The sequence below is a fragment of the Lissotriton vulgaris genome, chromosome 1_1, assembly GCF_964263255.1.
Source record: "Lissotriton vulgaris chromosome 1_1, aLisVul1.2, whole genome shotgun sequence".
Classification (NCBI taxonomy): Eukaryota; Metazoa; Chordata; class Amphibia; order Caudata; family Salamandridae; genus Lissotriton; species Lissotriton vulgaris.
In genome coordinates, this window is record NC_141685.1 from 1,661,224,741 (window position 1) to 1,661,246,849 (window position 22,109).

At 42.2% G+C, this 22,109-nt stretch overlaps 1 protein-coding gene across 1 annotated transcript in view; it reads left to right on the forward strand.

Annotated features, from left to right (window-relative positions):
• Nucleotides 1-22,109, forward strand: part of LOC147751005 (tyrosine-protein phosphatase non-receptor type substrate 1-like) — a 140,074-nt gene that overhangs the window by 57,203 nt on the left and 60,762 nt on the right. The window contains exon 3 of the mRNA XM_086937487.1: nt 1,397-1,705. Within this exon, the coding sequence (XP_086793613.1) occupies nt 1,397-1,705 (309 nt within the window). The remainder of the gene's footprint in view (nt 1-1,396; nt 1,706-22,109) is intronic.

Below are 22,109 nucleotides of genomic sequence, written 5' to 3' on the forward strand. Positions count from 1 at the left end.
GATTTGTGATAAGGATTTAAAGAGTACGGTCACTTTGCCTTTGATTTGGCTCTTTAGAAGTCAAGTCTGGTCTCTAGTGACAGTCAGTAGAGTTCTCTTATTTGGGTGAGATGCTGTCTGATTCTTTTGCTCTCTTGACATGTTATGCAGCGGAGTGTAAGATGGCTGTAGGAGTTGCCACTGAGGATTTATGGAGACCAGCTAGCGCAGCGTTGTCACAGTCAAGGTGAGAAAGAACCATAGCTTTTACCAAAGTTCTGAAACCTGCTGGTGGAGTTGTGGGTTTGAGCTTCCAGAAGAAGTAGAGCTGGAAAGAGGCAGTTTTGGCCAGCTTAGCTATGTAGAGTTGCATATAGTTATTTTCTAATCAATGATAAATCAGAGTAGCTTGGCTGAAGGGTCAAAGAGGGAAGATGGCCAGAGGGGGGTATATAAAGTGAAAATGATACTGGTGTGAGGGGTTCTTTTGAGTATGGGAGTAGGAACTATCATTTCTTTCAGTTTAGTTCAAACATGAACACGCTCATTACGTCTGTTAGTGTTATCAGGAAGACTCGAAGATTTTCAAGTAAAGTTGGGTATCAACTACATCCAGTTGACCACTGATGGTTGTTAATGTCCTTTTCTTTGACCGTATCGCTCAAAGTTACCATCTATAGGTCGATAAGTTAGAGGTATAATGTGGAGTCCTGGAGCAGCCCTCATTTTAGTGGTAAATCAGACGGCTGAAATGATTCTATTGACATCTTTGTGACAGGAAGGAGAAAAACCATATCAGTACTTGATGGTGAATAAGATGAGAATGGTTTCATGGTTTATTTAGCATCAATTAGCCCCCACAAGGCCCTGTTCCTGATAAAAATAAAATCTGCTGTCTTGGATCTTTAAACTTTTCTGCATTAAATTAATACAATTTGGCATTATCTGGCCATATTTAGTGCAATAGTTTGGTATAAATATTGTAGTCAAAATTATGCAAAACTGTCCTTTTTATTGGATCTACCTCCATCCAAGACCATATTGGTTTCATTATGACAAATCCATATAGGGCACATGAAAGATCCATAGTATTTAGGGTTGATGAAAACCATGGTCTTAACCTAGCACCATACTTTTTCCATTTGAATGCTCACTGTCCTACCCAGGCAATGCTCACCCACGTTTATTACTCATCTCACATCTGCTGACAAACACACTTGACGTCAATGAGTGACAGGAGGAAGTGGTAACACAGCTTCATATTTTTACATCCCTTTCTCGAGCACAGTGAAAGATCTGCATCATTCTGTCTGAAATAGGTCATGATAAATGTGTAATTAGGTATTTGAGTGGCCTGGTGGCCCACACATATAGCTAGCATTCTGGGGCTTCACTAGTTGTCATGTCTTCTTCACAGCACCTCCAAGAGTCTGGCTTTCCTCAAAGTCTGCGCCTGGGTCTCCCTTTGTAGAGCAGGTGACGTGTGCAGTGAGTGAGTTCTACCCAGCCCCCATACACATCACAATGACGTCAGCATGTGGAGAACCACAGGAGCTGGAGAACAGCGTCACACAGATACAGAACCCAGAGGGGACCTACAGCACGACACGGAGAGCTTTACTGAACACCACAAGCTGCACAGATGGGACAGAGGTGACCTGCTCTGCAAAGCACGAGAGCGGGGACTGGAACAGGAGTCTCAGGATCTCAAGTGTGAAGAATAAAGGTATTATCACTTTTGCGTTCTGGCTGAGTAATATACACAAAAAACAGACATTGGAAAAAATGTGTAACGAGTAATTGTTAGCTATCATTCATTGTTCACATGGCTTCTGCCGACTAGTTCCTGGCATTTATATGCCACTGACATTTAAAAAAAATGTGTTAACCAAATAATTAAAATATTTTATGATTTCCAAACACCTACCAGCGAAGTATTATCTCTTATGCACCAGGCCTCTACTAAGCATGAGATTGTTGTGCTTGCAACCTGAATCTAGAGACCATTGCCTTTCAAATACTGACTACTTCTTGTGATTGATGAAGGTTTGCAAACACACTTGGGTTTTTGACGGAAACACTGCATCACCTGCATACAAGATCAATTGACAGGCTGAGTAAAGTAATGCTTAAAGGTGCGTAGTATACATGTTCAAAGCATTCAGCTAGATTTCAATACATACATTGTATTTTAGAGGCACAGGATCAGTACACACCTTGTTTGAGCCCATTTAGTGCATACATTCCACCTATAAGTGATCCGTCAGATAGGTTCAGACCATTTCCAGGTTTTTCTAATGTAACTCTATCAGAAACAAACACATTCTTCACTATTTTTCATACACTTGTGTTTTTTCCAAAGTCCATCCCGAACTGTATAGTTAAAAGCTGCAGTGCAGTCTAAAACAGATACATATCACAGGAACTATGGAAACACCAGCAAGAATTAAGGCAAAGCATCCCTTCTAAAGATAGGTAAATTGCATTACGTGGCATTCTGTGGGATACTAACGCCACATGAAAATAGACTACATAAGAAGAAGGACTTGGACTCGAAAGCTACAGACACAACTCCAATGTACCTTTTGTCAACAAACCGATGACAAGAGCAGCCTTTCACCAAATCTCAGAATTCACAGAAGAAAATGAACCACTCTTAGACTCACAAACAGGATTATCCCCAGAAAAAGGGACCAAATCTGCCCTAATCCCAATTTGGGATGACCGAAACACCATAGTTAATAAAAATGAATTGGCTTCATTATTTCTCCTAGAGCTTTCATCTGTGTTTCACACAATTCACCTTGACATATTACATCTCAGACTGAAAAACATTTGTAAAGATGGCATCACTCTCAATTGGATTTCCTCTTACCCAAACAACAGATCATACAGATTCACACCCTGCCATTCTCCACTAACCCTTTACTGCACACAAAACAGGAGCTCCACAAAGTTTTACCGAAACACCTCTATTCTTTAATGAAACTATTAGTAAATCTTATCAACAGTTTTGAACTTATGTACTACAACTATGCAGATAACACACAGATAATTCTGAAACTGGAACACACTTTGGGCCTTATTTACGAGTGACCGCCGAACTTGCGGTGGAAGTCCGACCACTGCCACACTGCGGGCCTGCCTGCAGTATTAGGAGTGTGGTGGTTGGACAGCCACAAGGCCATTGCGTCCGCCAGAGATCTAGGATCCCACAGCAGTCAAGCAGCGTACAGGGGACAGCAGTATGCTGACGGTGCCGCTGCTGCGCTGCCAAGCATATTCTGAGCTCCCAAGCTACCGCCCTTTTCATGGCAGGGTGGCAGAGAGGCAACTAAGGGGGCGCCTGCCACTCCTGGGCCTGGAGGCGCATGCAGGGGGGCACATGTTGCACCCCTGGAATTGCACTCCACTTCCTGCATGGTGTGGCATGCATGTGACACTATGCAGGAACATGCTTCTGTTGCAGTCACGGCAGCGCATGCTGTTAAGGCTCACCGATGAGCCTTATACAGATGCCGCCATAAAACCGCAGGCCCGCCCACCTACCATGGATAACAGCTGCAATCGACCAGGTGGGCGCAAGACAGGCTTGGTGGGCCTAAAGGAGGACTACCAGACTCGTAATTAGGCCCTTAAGACATGGCAACAACAACACTAAGGACATAGGAACATCAGAACTTAACACTTGCTTCTTAACTGAAGCTTAATAGATGACAATGGAATCAACTGAAGCTGTATGCTTCAAATAATGAAATACGGACCTGTCCTGAATGAAAAATGTATGACGCCATATCTTTCTGGCTAGATGAACTGTGACCCCGCCAAACATAACTGGAAGCGTGGGACGTTGGTAGGGAAGTAAATAGGTTTCTTTGTAACCCTGTGATGTGGTCTTCTCTCCATACATGTTTCCAGCAACTGCCAGTAAAATACAAATCTCATTAAGGTTCCTGACATTAGGTTCTAGATTAGAATTCCTTTCACACCCTTCCAAACTTAATGCATTAATCTTTAGAAAGCAGCTACCCCCAATGCTAGTCCAAACAGCATTCTCATGGATTGGAAGCACACAACATGAGTTATAATGACTGTTTGATGAAGTGACACTTGATGGTATGGTGAAGACAATCAATTGACAAAAAGCAATTGCTAGCTTTTGTTTTAGACAAACGTTCATTAATCCTTGGTATACGAAATCTGTCCAACAAAATGGTTTTATTCAAGTCAGTCAAATCAATGCACAATCTAATTTTTCCATTGGCATGCAATGCCACTACCAATGGAGAAATCCAGCCTGATGACTCAACTAGTTCAATAATTCCAGACTCGCAAAGATTTCATAACTCTAGTTCAACTTCTTCTCTTGACATTAAAGGCTGTTCCTAACTCTATTGGTTACTGGACATATGTCATTTTTCAAGGTACCTTTGATCCACCCAACCTTTAAAAGAATACTGACGGGTGAATATTGCTAGGTTCTAAAGCCTTTCTTAATGCCCCAACAAAAGTAATCTTCCACATATCTTGGTACACTATGGTATAGGGTAAACTGAAATCAGCAACAATGCTTGTATTCGCTGTCTCAGTATGCATATCACAAGCAGGTTTGGTGCTGGACTTCATACTCAAACGCAACACACCTTCCTTCACATGTATTAAACAAAACTGCCATTGCTAGACTTATCATTTTCAGAAGTACTTACTTTTTGCTCTTCTTTCACGCACTTAGCTTTTGGATGAATTCTTTTATGTTTGGCTTTTCGTGTTACACACTCTTACAAAATGCACAATTAGGGGCAGATTAGGATAGCGGTTTTTCTGCATCCTCCGGGCTGGCGGAAGCCACCGCCGGCCCGGAGGATACGGAAAAACCGCAGCGGACCCACCAAAGACCCACCGCCACATTAGGATGGCTGGTGGGTCCTGGTTTCCGTCCGCAGCTTTTCTGCCGCGGTTGGCTTACAACCGTGGCGGAAAAGCCCTAATATGGTGGCGGTGTCTCTCGGACACCGCCAGCCATATTAGGATGCCCCAAAAGAAATGCTTTTCCACGGCGTGATTTCCGCCGTGGAAAAGCATACGGAGCTTCACTGTGGGGGCCCGTTGTGGGCCCCCTGGGTGTAGGGGGGTGGGGTGTGCACATGGGGGGTACCTATGGTACCCCCCTGCATTTGTATGCAGTAATCGGCAGGCACCGCGCGGTGCCTGACGCTTTCTGCATACAAATGCAATGTATGTATTATTAAGCCGCTCCCGCCGCAATGTTAAAAATAGAGGATGTGACCGCCAGGGTGGCGGTCACATCCTAATTGGACAGGAGGGAACTCCGCAGGCCATGCGGAGGTTCCCTCCTCGATGGTCGCGGACGGACTCAAGTCCGTCCGCGATCATAATGAGCCCCTAAATCTGGATCCTGAACATTTCTGATTCTTAACTGAGCGATTCCTGTTCCTAGATAAATGTTCAAAACTACATCTGTAACAATTATTGGTAACTGTTTACATTTTCTAAATTTCTTTTTAGGATTGTCATTACTGCTCTGTATTGCGTTATTCCTCCTTTTTAGGTAGAGCCTGGGCAGCGCATGCAGTGCTCTGCGAGGCATACTGTATTTGAGTATGGACTCGAAGCACCGCCCACTCTCCGCCCATATTTTTCATTGGCTTGTGTCATTGTCCTTCTTAAACCCTGGCTTCTGATTAGTTAATAGACTTGCTAGTCCCTCCTTAGGTACCACATGGTCTTCATTTGTAACCTCCCATGAGGACTGGCCCTTTTACTTCTGTTGTTACATGGTAGGTCTTAATTAGTCTGTTAGCTCTATTTTCTTTAATGAATTTCTCCTAATGCAGGCATGATATGCTTTCTTGCAACAACAGCTGCTCTCCCGCTCCTTGGCTACAGCTCCACCCCTTCACCCCTCTCTGCTTGCAGCCCCAACCACCTCTCTTAGGTCTGTTTATTTTGTTCTTTTCCCGCCACTCCAACCCCACACGACCATGCTGTTTTAAAAAAATAAATTACATTAGTAGATGGAATAAGTGATTTGATGTTGATCTGATGCCAAGGCTCAAACACTGGTCCCCAGCTCCTGAGTCAGTAGCTCTGACCACTGAGCCTTATCCTCTCCTCTGGGGGAAGCACAATATTATATATATATTTGCTTGTTATGCACACAAGTTCCGATAGAAACTATACACAGGCAAAATACAATGGACAAATATTAATAATTAACGCAAAAATGTCTTCATATTTTTCTAACTAAAGCTTAATTCTACTCAGCTGTTCTCTCTCCATGCTTATTGTTAGTCACTGGTGCAGGATGGCCACAGGTTAAGTTTGATGAGCTGAGCCCGAAGCGGAGGGTCCAGCAGATAAAAAATAGATAACAAGCATTTGCAATGCAATATGTCTCGCATTTGCGAAAGCTTAAACAATGCCTTTTATTTATCTGTTTGAAATACCAACATATAAATAAAAGGCTTTGTAATTTACAATGGCAAAATCTGAAACTGCCGCAAATGTGAGAACTATTGCATTGCCAATGCTTGTTCCATTTACTTTACTGATAATTTCAGCTACTGACAAAACTCTTGTTGGAGTCTATCATCCTTTATTTTTTTGTTGTCAATGAGTGATTTTCAACTGTTTCCATATAATTCATGAAGTACTCATTACATTCATGCCACTTCAATGTTGGTCCACCTGGAATCGACATGAATGTAATTGGTGTCATTAATGTAAAGCTATGTAATGCGCACATTTTTTTAGAACACAGCAGTAATTAGTACACTAGGTTTAAAAAAAATCAAAACAACTACAAGAGAAATTGTTCATGGACAAGTCTTGAATTCCTTTTGTGTATGAAAGTAAAACATTTGAAACTCAAAAACGTTAGAAAATGATTTCACAATTGTAATCATTATGCAAGCTCTGTCATGCAGTTATGGTGTAATTCTGCACCATTAGTATTCCTCTCTGCAATTCAACTGATATCCAAACATTAGACATCATTGGCATCGTTATGTGCACAAGGACTCCCTCTTTTCAATAGCTGTAGTGGATGATGCACCTCTTCTTCTGTAGTGCGAGACGCAGTTGTTTCAAAATGGGATGTGTTGGGATGGCTCACTTCGTTGATGTACTGACATTCACATCTCACCAATGGAAGGCATGTTGAGTTAAGAGCATTGCAGTGGAACACGAAATCACTTGTTAAAAGAGGCTGAAATAGTGGAATCTCTTAGATCAGGATACTTTAGTTCCTTTTGTATACTAGTCAAAACTTTTCGGTAAACTACCACCACAGCAATGCATCAAAGATCTTATTTCTGAATGACTGAAAGTATTGACTGTACTCTTGTAAACTTGTCGATGAAGGAACAACTGTGTGTGTGAGTCTGCAAAAGGTTGCACCAGTTGAGACTTTGTAAGTTGGTATGAAGAAATTAAAAACTCTTCTAAGGTAAGCACTTAAGTTTATTTACAACCCTGTCTGCTCTCCATACAGGGTCCCAGCAGCTGCCGGTAAAATACAAATCTCATGAAGGTTCCTGACTAGGTTTCATGACATCATATAGCTTATGGTGTGGCATAGAACATTCAAAATTAACTCTACAAAGCATGAACATTTTCAGATACTTCTTTGACTCTACTCTTTCCTTGAATACTGAAGTGGATTGGCTGCCCCCAAATAGCTTCCTACACAATGAAAACACTTAGGAGCCGATTACGATTACGATTTTGTCAGCAAATCATTGCCACCGAATCAGGTTATGAATGCTTTCAAATGATTCGTATGTGCTCGGATGCTTACGGACTCGGTTTGGTCGTAATCAAATTGACTTAAATGGGAGCCTGTGTACCGAACGAGAACACAGGTTCCCATTGAAAAAATGGGTGGGGAAAACCTTGCGCCCTGTGGCGGGCACCCCATCGTGCCTGCCACAATGTGCATAGTTGGGAAAGGGGTCTACGGGTGACGAGGGGCCTGCTACGGACTCCCAAATCCTATTCCCACTGCTGTTTCGTCCTGGCCAATCGGTCATCGTTCTCGCTCCTTTGGAAACCGTCTGTATTGGGCTGTACGATTCGGCTCCGAATGACTCGGGTTGCCTGAATTCCGTTTGGAACTAATTCGGACAGCCCAGATGGCTTACTTGCAGCGTACTCAGTCAACTGGAAAGGTGACCGATTTGGTCGGGAGCATAGGTCCCAAATCGGATTCGTAGAATCGGAATCCCGTTAGGAGCCTTTCCTGACGACATCGTAATCGGCCCCTAAGACGCATCGTTCCACATCTTTTATTTCCTCAAAAGGGACAAACAACATAACTCATCCTCTCAAAATGTAACTGTGCTAACGAACTATACCTCAGAATTCCAATTTCAACTATCAGAAGGTGTCAAGCAGCAAGACTACTTCTAATTGTAAATATATAAATCCACATCTTTCCAGTCCTGAAGGTTTTACACTGGTTGTGAGTAGGAAGAAGATCCTCTTTCAAGCGACTGTGCATTGCACTCAGAGCTAGTAATGGCAAAGGACCATGAAAGTAACTCAAGCAGAAATGCCAAAATACTCTTAACCCTTTCCTATCTTTCTATGTGAAAAATACCCTCCTTACACCCCATCCTCTGTCTAACTTAGTGCCTCTGAGTCTATCTGCTCTTTCACCTGCATGCCGCTTTACTCGCTACTATACTTACTAACTGTATCCCTTCTTGCACAACATAAACTCTCTTATCAGTAACCATGTCTGCAATTCATATAGTTTTCTAACTGATCTGCTCAATCCACTCCTGTAAATCACATCACATTTCATCCTTCTATGTAACATTGTCTTACAATCTCACAATAGCTAACCTCCCATTTTTCCACTTGCATATACCCACCCTAATCCTTACACCAACTTAATCCACTACTAGGAACTGGAGGAAATGCTTCAGTTTCCTCAGAGCAAAAGACTAACCTAATAATCGAAAAACTAACAACAATAGTAAATAATCACTGTGTTAATAACTAACTTTAGGTTATGGAGTAACGTGCTACCTACCATAAAGCGCTTCAACACCTCCTAAGGGGGTAGTATGCTCTATATATAATGTAATACAATAAAATACAATGATGACAAAGATCAAAAGAGATAAACATGGAAAAAAGCATTGGCAAAGTAAAATATTGGCCATAAAATATTGGCCCACCAGCCCTGGCACTGATGTGCTTTGAAGTGCACTTTTTTAAGCATATGTGCACATGATCAGGCTAAAAATGCCATCACGGTGCAAAAGGGCCAATGGTTGGAGTGATCTGACAAATTGTTCCAGGTGTAATGTGTGGTGGGTGGAAACAAAATATGAATGATGGCTGAACAGACTAGTGGATGAAGAAGGCTCACCCAAAGCCTATGTATGTATGTCTATATGCATGATTTTTTTTACATGAGGCTAGTGAGACAGCTAAAGCTGTCTTTAGACAAGACCTAGAAAGGACAGCTGCTTTCAACCTTGTAATGTAATTTAGTTGTGGGCTAAACTCTCCTAGATTTGATGGGATATTTGGTTTCATAATAATCACATCTTTACACTTATGTCACTTATGTATCCAATATAATAACCAGAAAGTGATTGTTATTTATTCCTCACCTGCCTGGGCTTGCAAATATAACTTATCAACTCACTTTTTGGCATCTGTTTCCCTTTGGGTGTTGTGGCCAAACCCCACAAACTTCATCTAGAGTATACATTGACCCACTCCACGTTATTTATTTATTTATTTTTGAGATTTATAAAGCGCACAAATACCCTGGGGTGTCTCGGCGCTAGTTACTTGTCGCCTTATCTCGTTGTATTCTCTACGAAATGTAATAAAAAGTTGCGGGAAACCAGCGATATTACATGATGCTACGTATAGTTAAATTATTAAACAGCAGTGTTTTTGTACGTTTCTAGTGACATTTCCTATTGTTGCATCGCAGTGTTAGCTGTGTTAAAAATTCTGAAATATTTATTGCACTTTGTTTTATGGTTAATTTAGTTTATTTATGTTCAATATCCTTCTATGTTCAGTTGTCGGGACCCCCATCAATCAGAACTCCTCCTGCCCTATGAAACATGTGCTTACCCACTTAAGTCAATAATGAGTCAGGAGAAATGCCAGGTTTGCACCAGTAGAGCCCACTGCTGGCCAGTGTAAACCTCTGACCTGGCAGCTTGTCTGGCAAAGGTCAGCCAGGTCGCCATGCCGTGTATAGGGCTTGGCTACTGACACACATTTTCTCTGCCTGTGTTCACCAGGCCTCACAGGAAGCGCCGGCTCTAGGGCGGTGCGACCGGTGCCACCGCACCTCGTGCAAGCTTCCAGGGGTCGCCATGTTTGCAAGTTTATAATGTTTTTAAAGCACCTGCTGCAGTGTTCCTTTCCTCAGGCAATAACCAGGCATCACAAAAATGTCAAGATTACTCCTGTGATTAATTATCTTCCTGGAGAGATATCAGCCTTTTGTTTAGTTGAGGTTTTGACTTATGTGAAGTTAGTGCAGAGGGTTAATATGCCTGCTGCAAAGAACGTGTACCAAGTAGATTACAGAGTGCATATAATGTAAATAGATCAGCAGGTTACTGCTTTTAAAAGAGTCATCCCTTTGTTACTTGCAAATTATAACTTGAAGGCCTAATATACAACAGTGAGCTATTAACTTTCATCCTAGAACTGCAAACACATTGCAAAGTATACATTAGAACATTAATTAATGTTGCAAAAAGGGTTAAATTGGCTAGAAATCGATTCTTATTATTAAAAAAAACTCCTAACTATGCTTTTTCTTTTTTGACTCTGAGTTTGTGCTTCTCCACACCAAGCACTCTTAAACTATACAATCTACCAGTATGGATGACACGTGACTTTACACTTTTAGTCCTTTAGCTTATGTAACATTTCCTATGCCCTGATTCACACACTTATGATTAATTGTCCTTGTGTAATGTGTGCATGATGCACAGGCGCAACTAAAGGCAAATTTCGGAGGGGTAGGCTAAGAAAAAAAATTGGGGGGGGGGGGACGGGTTCTAATTCTTCCAGCAATAGGCAGAGTGGAGATGCAGGGGCTCTAAGAAGGGGTGAAAAACAACAAAGCCCCATTAACAAGCAAATTACTTTTTAAAGACCTATGAAGTACTCAGGTCCCTGGGAAGCTGTCTCAGCCCGGGCTGACACACAGGACCGAGCAGGGTTTGGGGGGGTGGTCAGGGGTGGGGGTGCTGAAGCACTTTGAGCCCAATGGACGTTGCGCGCCTGGTGTGATGCAAAGTGCTCTGACATCCTACTCTGGTATGAGTGGCGCTATATAACTAATTCAATGCATCTGAGAGAGAGTGGTTATGGAGACTTGGTCACTGTTAAAGGGTGCTGGTGAGAGAATCTGTGGTGGAAGTGGTCATTGGGGGGACGCCAACAAAAATTGGCACACAGGGCGCCACCAGCACTAAAGCCGGGGTACATTTAAACTAGGTCTCACGCACATCGGAATCATTTATTTTTGGTAGTGAAAAAGCAGACTCCTCATTTAGGACATTATTTGTTGAATGCAATAAAGTTTGTCAAGCGGGTACTTTAAACATGGTGCCTAATTCGAACTCTCAATAGAGTAGACGATCCTCGGCCTGATTAGCAGAAGAAATGTCTTCTGATGTACTGGCAAGTTAACAGGCCACTTAACAGGTTCTAAATGAGCCCTAGTCACAAGTCAGTGTGAGCCATACCATAAGCAAAGAATTGGCTCCCACTGTACATAGGTATATGCTGGTAAATTAATGAAACAATATTACAGGCAGATTGGGTCATTCAGAGTTTGGCCGAGCAGGTCAAATTGCCCTGCCAAACCTCTCATTCCCACACCCCATTTAGAGGTGGGAGGATGGCCGCCTAGGTTGGCGGAGCCTCAACGGATCCAACCATAGTAAATGCTTGACCTAGCAACGCGACCGGCTCTGGGCCTCCAAGTCATAGTGACGGACATCTGACCCTGTTCAGGGCAGGGTGACCATTACTATGGAAATCAAGGCAAGTCAATCAATGGTCGTGACGCACAGTGAGAAAACACCCTGCGCGTCAGGCCGGCGCTTCATTTATCAAAGAGGAAGTGTTGGTGCCTGAAACTCTGCTCAGAAGCCCAGGGCTGGTATAATTAAACTTTGGTGCTCCAAATATCAAAGCTGCATAGTCTTGAATTCACCTCAGGCCTCTTTAATCCACTACCAGACACTGCTGCCTATTATCAAGCTCTTGCGGTCCCAGCTTAAACCCTTTTTGTCTGTTTTTCGTCTTTGCCTTCCCCCTTCTTTCCCGTTTATATGTGTTTTATTCTCTCCTGCTCGCTGTCAATATCTAATGCGGAAAAATAAGTACTGGACCCCAAAAATAAGTGACGGTGACCTCCACCGGCTCAAATTAAGCCCTGTGTCAGGCCCATTATTTTACCATATAGATCTCGGTGGTATGAAATGATAGCAGAACTAATAATCTTGAACAACTTATATTGTTTTTTATTGTAGATATCAGCAAAATATATTAGTGCTTTAACTTGCACTGCACTTCCCAAGGTCCTACTTAAAACATCAATGCCAACTTTTTGCATTGAATAAACATTGTAAATACTCAAAAGGATCCGTTCTACCTCGGTGCAGCACGGCCATATTGGGGACACTGGGAAAACTGTGGTGATTGGGAGGAGAGTGGAATGCATTTCATCCTACATAAGCTGAGGGCTCCAGTATAGCTGGAGCTGCTGGGCACCAATCACAACAACTGTCCTTTTGCTTGACTCTTGTTCTGGTGGTTGGTCGTGCAAATGGTCCCGAGTGTGTTCTGGTGGTGTTTGCAAACACTGGGACCCCTTTCACCGCACTGCTGGATCAAATTGTAGACCACAGGGAGGCTTGAACGATCAGGAAACTCTTTCCTCTGCACCTCTCCCCAGAAGATGGGCTCAGACATAATGTCCCATTTCAAGCACTTCCTTTGTCCAAGTTATGACCTGGCTGAAAGCAGCGGTCACCGCAGGCCCTGCTGCCTATAGCTGCAGCTCGGCAGACCCAGAATCCCTTTGGTAGAACCAAATATACACCATGTTGTGCGATTTCACATTATCCAAAAGAAGAAATATGACTTATTTAACACTCTTAAACTCTGTGATTGTAAGCTATAAAGGTCCGTGTGTGTATGTGTAAATACAGTGATAATTACTGTTAACATAGTATACAATACAAACTAAATTATTTTTGGACCCTTTCTTTTTTAGGACAATTGGTAACCAATTCAATGGTATCCATTTTGTTTAGGTTACCAGATGACACCATCTCAACAAGATACCATGTTTTCAGACAGAAAATCTGTGCATTCTGTTAGTTGTAGTGTGAGGAAAGTGGTGTATTATATATTGTGGTTATGCATCCTCACCGTCCAATAACCTCACAATCTAGGGTCTAGTCAGGGACTTTTGTAAAAAACCTTAGCACCACCCTGGGTAGCTGAGGCTTAGAGCAGTCAGGCTTATACAAAGGAACAAGTGCAAAGAATGTAGAAGTACAAAAACAATCAAATAAGAAATTCACATAACATGAAAGAAATCCAGCACCACTTTATCAAAGTAGCTCTTACTTTTATAATTTTTTTTACACCAGAATGAACAACATTCACCAGAGGGTTCTGGAGATATAATTATCTAAACAAATAATACATCATAACTTTTTCAATGCATACAAGCACTGGCAAATGTCACAGCTGGTGGACACTTTGTAAAATGTTTGTATAGATGTGTTCGAGTCATCCAGCATGCTTTGGGTGACCAACTCCGACAGGGAGCATGGGGGCCAATCAGGGCCAGGCTGGCTATAGTGGGCACCAGGCAATCCCCCGGTGCGCGTTTTTGTTACAGGGCCGTATTTGTAGCATAGCTGCAAAATCGGTCCTGTACCAAAATCGGCCGAAACCCGGCCCCGGCGAAGAGCTCGGTGGCACTTCCAACCCCCCCCCCCCTAGTGGGAACGGGGGTGGGGGTGGGGGGTTGGGGGCGGCCGAGCACTTAGCTAGGGCCGGTTGTTGTTCCCAGTCCGGCCCTGGGGCCAATGAAGAATTTTAGAACAGTTACCCGGTTACCAAAATAATCTCCAGTCCAGTTTCAGGCTACATGGGTGAACCGCCACAGATATCAATGGAGTGGTCTTTATGCAAGGGATGCAAGATGCTGAAGATGCTGCATAATTCTGAGGTTGATGGGGGCTTTCTAGGGCTACTTCTCTGTCCACACACTTTTCGAAGTGGCTTGATGGGTCGAAGTCCTGATGAGTTGTCCAATCTTCACTACAGTAATTTTTACGGTTCTAGTAGACTTGGGTGCAACTTTTGGATATCAAGTCTCAGTCCATAAGCTGCAAATCGTCTGACACTGGCAATAAAGCAATGGTGGCTACAGACTAGCAAGGAAGGCTTAGTTCACTTGTTGTGGCCCTGTAGATATAAACAGGAAGTCAGCCAACTGATTCCTGGAGTTACTCCTTAAGTTACTCCTTAAGTCTGGGACTATGAAGCCACTTTTCCTAGAGCCACCTACCACAGGTACATTCCTCTCTCTGCTAGCCCAAGGATCAGCAGGTGCAGTCCAGCCTTTGGTGCAGCCTCTCGCCGGGTCCAGGGAACAGCATTGCAGACCTTCTTTAGTCCTCTCTCCAGTCCCAATATGATAGGAGGTCTAGGTGCTAGGGTTGCCCTATTTGCTCCTAGAAAGTGCCTTAGGGGATGCAGCGGCTACTAGCCAATGGGTTATTAGTTCCTTTTTCACCTGCTGATGATTTCCTACAATGTTTGGCAGCTACCTATCCCAGTGTACACTATTTTGCCCACTCCCAAGATAGCAGAACCCTTCTCTCAGTTTGTGAAGCTTGGTAGGTTGCCCTAGAGGTGAGGTTTCCTGAGGGCTGCACCCCAAGGGAAAACTGGTTTGGCAGGTGTTTTCCCCTCTCTGTCCCTGATGCCAACTTGTCTACCCCAAAAAAAGAGCTGCCCCTCTTGTGTGTGTCCACCATATGCCCTTTAAGGCATCTTTCCCTTTAAAGCTCGCCTTTTGGGCACATTCCCTGTGTGGTTTCCCACCAGGAATAGGTTTTAACACCCTTTTACACAGCAGGCCCTTCATTGTTCCCTTTCCTGGGAGTTATTCACACACCTACTCAGGAGGGCAAAAGGCTGTACTGTGGCCAGCATCTGCTAACGACCACTGGAAATCTTGTGCAACAGAGTGGCGACTTTCTCAAAGTTGCTTTTCTTGAAATGTTACATTCAATGTTGTCAACATTCTTTTGATAGCAGCACAGCAAAGTTTCAATGCCTTCAGAAAAAACACGGCAGTGGCAACTCCTCTGAAGGTAGGCACAGATCTCTAAACATGGCAGGCTGTAGACTGCCAGGGCAGAACTGGAGTACGGTCTGCTGAAATTTAAGTAAGCCCATTTGTTTCCAGTCCTGTGCCTTCATCATGCAAATCAGTGCACTCTGGGACTTGTAGCAGTGTTTGACTTACATTGAAGCAATTAAAGTAATACACCTGAAAATAACGAAGCATAAATTAAATGCAAAGAACTGGAAACATTGTGTTGCATTGAAGTGAAATGGAGTCATATGGTAACCTGAAGTAGATTACACAAGTATCTCTCCTGATCCACTGAGTTCCTAACTAGCACACCAACCAACCACCCAATAGTTTATTTAAATTAAAATGAAACATGAAAACAAATATACAGAATTATAATTCATATCACTCACAAAAAGTCATTTACAATATTTAAAAACAGGGTAACATTCATTTCTGTTTTTAACAATGGTGAATAAAAAAATAACCTAATTCATAACATTTAGGTGGAGCAGGTGGTATCTGAAAAGAAAGAAATGCAGGTCAACAACTCCTGTAATTGCCCTGTTTCAAGACGTGTCTAATAAATTCACTATGCATGCTCTTATAATATTCACAAAAGAATTTAAAATGAATAATGGACTGCAAAGACCTGCCATTTCAAGGACAAGGGAAAAGTGATTCATGAAAAGCAAACCCTTTAAGGAAGGAAGTATAAATTGTTCAGGACTCATCCCAAACCTTGTGAGTGAAAATTGCACATAAGGTTAAGAAACAATGGGGCATATTATCAAGAAACAGCGTTAACATTATTGCCGCTTTAGGGGCAGAAAACTGCAGCTAAAGTGGTGATAATGGGCTTGATAATACGCCCTTGTGAATTCCCATTGAAGCCCATGTTCTGGTGTGAACATGGGCTTCTATGGGCAATCTCTACGGCGTTTTACCAAGCCCATTATCGCCGCTTTAGCTGCAGTTTTCTGCCTCTAAAGAGGCGATAATGTTAACGCAGTGCTTGATAATATGCCCCAATGTTCACGTAAGGTTCGTTAGCTGAAAATGATTTTAAAAGACAAACATATCGCACTGAAGTTTCTCGTTAGAGGTCCTGAACATACGTTTCCATTCTAACCAAGCATTGACAAAGCCAATAGGTCTCACCTTTAGGACCTGTTGGCTGCGCCAATGGTTTTTTAGCCATACTGTGCAGCACCCTTGATGTTGTAAAACATGGCAAATAAAAGGGTGTAAGCTTTTTTTTTTAAAGGTGCTACAACATGGCAATGACATCAATTTGTAGGTGCAAGCACCGAGTATGCACACAACTCCAAAATGACAAGAACATTTTTTTAATGAAGTGATGGTGGGGGTAGAGCAGTGCGTAGAATGGAAATACAGTTTAAGCCTAGTGTTAGTCCAGCGTTGGATACATTCTATTCTGGGGCACAGCGAGAGTGAATCGTTTGATACATTTTCAATGTGTTAAGAGACATAGCTACGTCTATGAAAATTTGGTGTAATGGATGCTGAAAATATGAGGGATCAAATTATAATGCACATTAAAAGTAAGAAAGTCCAAGAACAGTTATGGGTATAAGGTAAACCCAATTTACAGGATACCATGGTGACAAATAAAACCGTTGAACAGTCAGAAAAATGAATGCATACAGTTAATGAAAATAAGGGTAAGTTCAAGGGGACAGAGATTTGCAATGTGTTTGGGGCTCAGAACCAGGTAGAGGGTAAGAAAGTAAAGATCTGAGACTATGCCTACAGCTTTCCTATCACCTTTTAATTTATATCAACTTTCAAGAATGCTGTCGGATTAGCATCATGAGCTCTAGTATTTCAAAAAGGGGAAACAACCTTTACAACGCAACTTTTACAACGCACTACCATTACAACAAACCTTTTACAATGCAACATCCATTACAACGCATGCCATTACAACGCAACCATTGCAACGCATGACACTACAACGCATACCACTACAACGCATGTCATTACAACGCAGTAATTACAACGCATACCCTTACAACGCATAGCATTACAACACATAGTACCCTTACACAATCCAACACTTACCCTACTGTTGCACCCCCTGGGTTAGAATAGTAATTTTTAGCCCTACACTATCCAACACTTACCCTACTGTTGCACCCCCCTGGAGTGAGAATAGTAAATTTTACTCCTACACTATCCAACACTTACCCTACTGTTGCACCCCCCTGGAGTCAGAATAGTAATTTTTACCCCTACACTATCCAATATTTACCTTACATGCAATGTAATGTTATGCGATGTAATGGAATGCGTTGTAAAGGAAAAAAATTTAAATGTGTTGTAATGGCATGCGTTGTAATGGAATGCGTTGTAATGGATGTTGAGTTGTGAAAAATGCGTTGGAAAGGTATGCGTTGTAAAAGTATGCATTGTAACTTCATACATCCTTCAAAAAGCCATGTTTCATATTTCAGGGACATTGAAAGTTATGTGAAATGCTTTCAAGATAATACACATTTACTCTAACTCAGAAGAGGAACATATGGCACATCCGTGCCTCAAAGAACATGGATTGACACTGAAAGGGCCAAAATGTAAGTTGTTTCAAAGATAGGAGAGTACCTGGATATTCCTTGTCAGGTTATGGTACCCAAAGCTTCTTTCGTTGAAGCTATAGAACATGTGCCAGCTTCCGATAACAAGGAGACTCTCCCTCTTTCACTGGGCTTTGCGACTATTATAGTACATTTTTATAATTTTGCAGAAAAATATGAAACTAATGACAATGTTACTGAGAAAGGATGTTGAATTTGTCTGGTCGGAAACACAACAATGGGTGTTTTTCAAATCAAAAAAGATATATCATAAAAGCTCCAACTTTGCAATTTTTTGTGTGGACATTGTGTAAAAACAGTAGATGCTAGTCTATATGGCCTTTGAGTTGTCTTAGCTCAAAAGATGAAGAAACAAAAAATGGAATGTGGCATTTGCTTCAAGAACATGAAATACCCCTTAAAGGCGATATGCCATTGAAAGGGAACTACTAGTATGTTTTTGGGTTAGTAGAACATTTATGGAACTATAACTGGGGCACTCAATTCATTTTGCGGATAAACCGCTATTGGTAGTTTTGTCACCTGGCCATGGATAAAATTCCACTTCCCTTATCAAAAGACTAGCATCTAGGTTACAAGAATATCACTTTTTATGGAATGTATGTCTGGGAAAAGTAACAAAACTGCTGATTGTCTTTGAACATTACCTTTGCATATTCCAATGTCAGTTAGGAATGAGGATGTGACAAAGATGCAGATGTTGTAGCACCATTATGTAAAGTAATTTCTCCTGTTTTAAAAGTAGTAGGGTAAGAAGAAGGGAAAAGGGTCAAGAAGGAGGAATATTTCAATTGCAGAATCAAAAACTGGGTTGTTGATGGTTAGCAAAGGAAAATATATATTTCTGAAGAAGCTTTAGCATTTTGGAATGTGGCCAATGATGTGGAAGTGGTAGGAGTGCTATTCAATGGTAAATGCATGCTTCCATAGAAAATATGTCAAATGATTTTAGATGCGGCCGCGAAGCTCATCCAGGGATGCCTTCTATGAAGAGGGGTCTTCGAAAACTCTTATGGTGGCCTGGTCTTGATAAAGTGGCAGTTAGATTTGTTAAAGGTTGCCAAGTGTGTGTAAACAGGGACAGAATGTTGAAGGCTAAACCAGCACTCCTTACTACTGTACAGTGGCCAAGCCATTCACAGGAGATTGTGGCATTTGACATTGTTGGAACTTTTCATTGTTCGCCAGGACACTTTCATTTCCCACTGGTTTTGACAGAATACCATTTCAAGTGGCCCAAAGTTAAAATTTATGGCAAGGCCTACCACTAGGATAGTGACTGATTCTTTTTCAATGAACTTTTCAGTAGAGGACATGGCAGTTTGCTGGTTACTGACACAATGACTTTCAGCTCCAGTCACAGGAGAATGAACAACACCTTTCTCATTATGGTATCAAGCACATTACTACTGGCCTGTATGATCCTCAATGTAACAGTCAGGTTTTCTGAGAAATGTTATGTTTATATAGTGTTACCCCCCAATTCAGTTAATGAACTAAGCCCTTTCCTTTTACTAAAAGGGAGAAAACCAGTTACCAAATTAACCATGGTGGTTTAAAAGCAAAATTGGTTGTCGGACTACCATGAATTATGCTCAAGAAGTTGTAGCTCAAAGATTTGCAGAGAAGCAACAGAGTGTTAAGGTGATATATGATGAAAAAACCATGTCACAAGTCCACAGTTGTGGTGGGCAATTTGTTCAGTGTGTTGAAGCTTGTTTGGGTCAACAAAGGTAATTGCAAATGTTGGATACTGATCAGGGTGGTGAAGGTCTAATTTCACAGAGTGATGACCCAAGATGGTCAGATCTGGAATGTCAGGCATGAAGTGAAGTGTGTAGGAAAATATAATGGTGTTGTGGAGAAAGGTGGAGATGAGGATATTCTTGAGAGAAGTGGTTTGTGCACTACTAATAAAGGTATTTCTTTCTTCAAATTTTGCCTGCAAAACATTTTCCACGAAAGGGAGGGTAGGAGTTTGCCGGTGGAGGCGCATCAAGTTTTACCTGTGGAAACTCATCAAGAATTGCTTGTTGATGCTATGGTGGAGGATAGTCTTGACCCCTTTCTTGGTTCTGGTTTATCTACTGGAAGCTGTATATGTTCTGATATCATTGCCAACCGAGACAAGAACCATGTTAGGATAAAGATTCCACATGTAAAAAGTAGCTGGTATTAGTATTACTAAACATGTACATTCATCTTTACATCGCAGCTACCTTTTCCAAAATGTATATGTAAGCTATTGTGATTTATCATCATTCTTAGTCATTTTATTTGTTACATTGTTTATGTTTAACATGTGTTGAAGAAAGGGAGAAGTGCTAAATGCCTTGTACTTCCTAGAAGTACATCTTCTATTTTATAACCTCACACTGGGCCTGCAAGAAGTATGTGTTAAATTTGTGCCTCATGCTGGTCCAGTGTGAGGCATGTATTCAAATGAATTTACTATCATTTATTTAGGATCCAATAACGTACCCTGAGGCTTGTTGTATTCATTTAGATGTCTACAGATGGACATATGAGGCTTTATTATGATGAGGCCCAGAAGGCCTCCTACCACAGGTTGGAGGCTTTCCGAGCCTCATCGTGGTTTCAATTCCGACCACCTAATTACAATCTAGGCGGACAGAATTGAAAATGGCTGGTCATTCCGGCTGGATTTCGATGGGATCAAGGAGCCAGTTGGCCAGTCGGAGACCGGCCCATAATCCCAATGGACGGCTTTTCCGCCATTGGGATTACGATGCACGGTTTCCGACAGGCTGTCCATGTCTGGCTTTCCGACATGGAAGGCCTATCAGAAAACGAGTTTGGGGGCCCTAGTAGGGCCACCTTCTCCTTGTGGCCTCCGGTTGGGGGCCATAGCTGCCCCGCTGTTGATCCCTGCACAGTGTGGCAGGCACCTTGAGGTGCCTGGTACACAGTGCAGGAATGAGCAAAACCTCCCATTTCTCCATGGGAGCTTGCGTTGCGGCCGATTTACAGCTGCAGCACAAGCTCCCATGGAAAAATGGGAGTATGCAACCGCACCATGTGCGTCATATTGTAATTGTGGTGTCGGGACCACCGACTGGAGGTTGGTCAGTCTGTGGGTCGGTCCAGAGACCGAAACGGCGTCGGTCGAAGGTAATCGAACCCTTAATGTCCTAAGCAATATTAGAATGCAGTATACTGCTTACCAATGAAGTTAGCCAGAACAGCTTTCCTATGACATTTTTCTTGTTACCAACTTCTTTAATGGTGTAGTGTGTAAAAGAAATACATATTTTCTGGCAGGCGTTTTATTTTATGATGTTGAGGTCTTTAATAGTGGCCTACAAAAATAGTGCATCCGCAACATCCTGTACCACTGCATTGTCAAGGTAAATATATATCAACTATTCTTGACGTTCTACTGATAATCAATGTAATGGATGCAATATTTTTGTCATGCAAAATATCACATGTGATATAGTGACCCCTCCCACCTCTGGCAGATGATACATCGATTCTTGTTGATTGCTCCAAATGACTCCCCTAGCCTTCATGACTGTACTCCAGAGTCCGCTCACTTACCCCATTTGCGGGCTGCAAGCATATAGAACTGGCGGAGGAATTCTTGGCCCACCAGCTCATGGGAGCAGCACGCCATCTTGTTACAGGCACCTACTTGAGTTGCTGCAGCAGTGCTCTTTGAGATGGAGCCACAGCAAACAATTTGAAAATGTTATGAGTATCTCTCCGGAAATGTATGTAAAAAGCATGACTGTTTATTAAACATGCGTAACATATCATTTGGTCCCATAAAAGAAACCTTGTAGGGAGAACCCCAGTAACATTTTTGATGGTAAGGCTTGCACGCTCATTATATTAAGAGGCAGGTCCTGAAATATTTCAGCAGCTTTTAGCTTCTATTCCCACTCTTGTTTTACCTCAAGTGTTCAATTACATTATAAACAATATTATCATTCAGTGTACTGCCGAGGAGTGAAATTTCACCTGAGCTGGCCCCTCACACATATGTTTACTGGAGGGTGAAATCAACTTGCGTGCAGAGGTCAAAGGGCTTATGTTTTATCTAGTATTCAGTGCACTGTCTGGCCTCTTGTTTTTGCATCCTG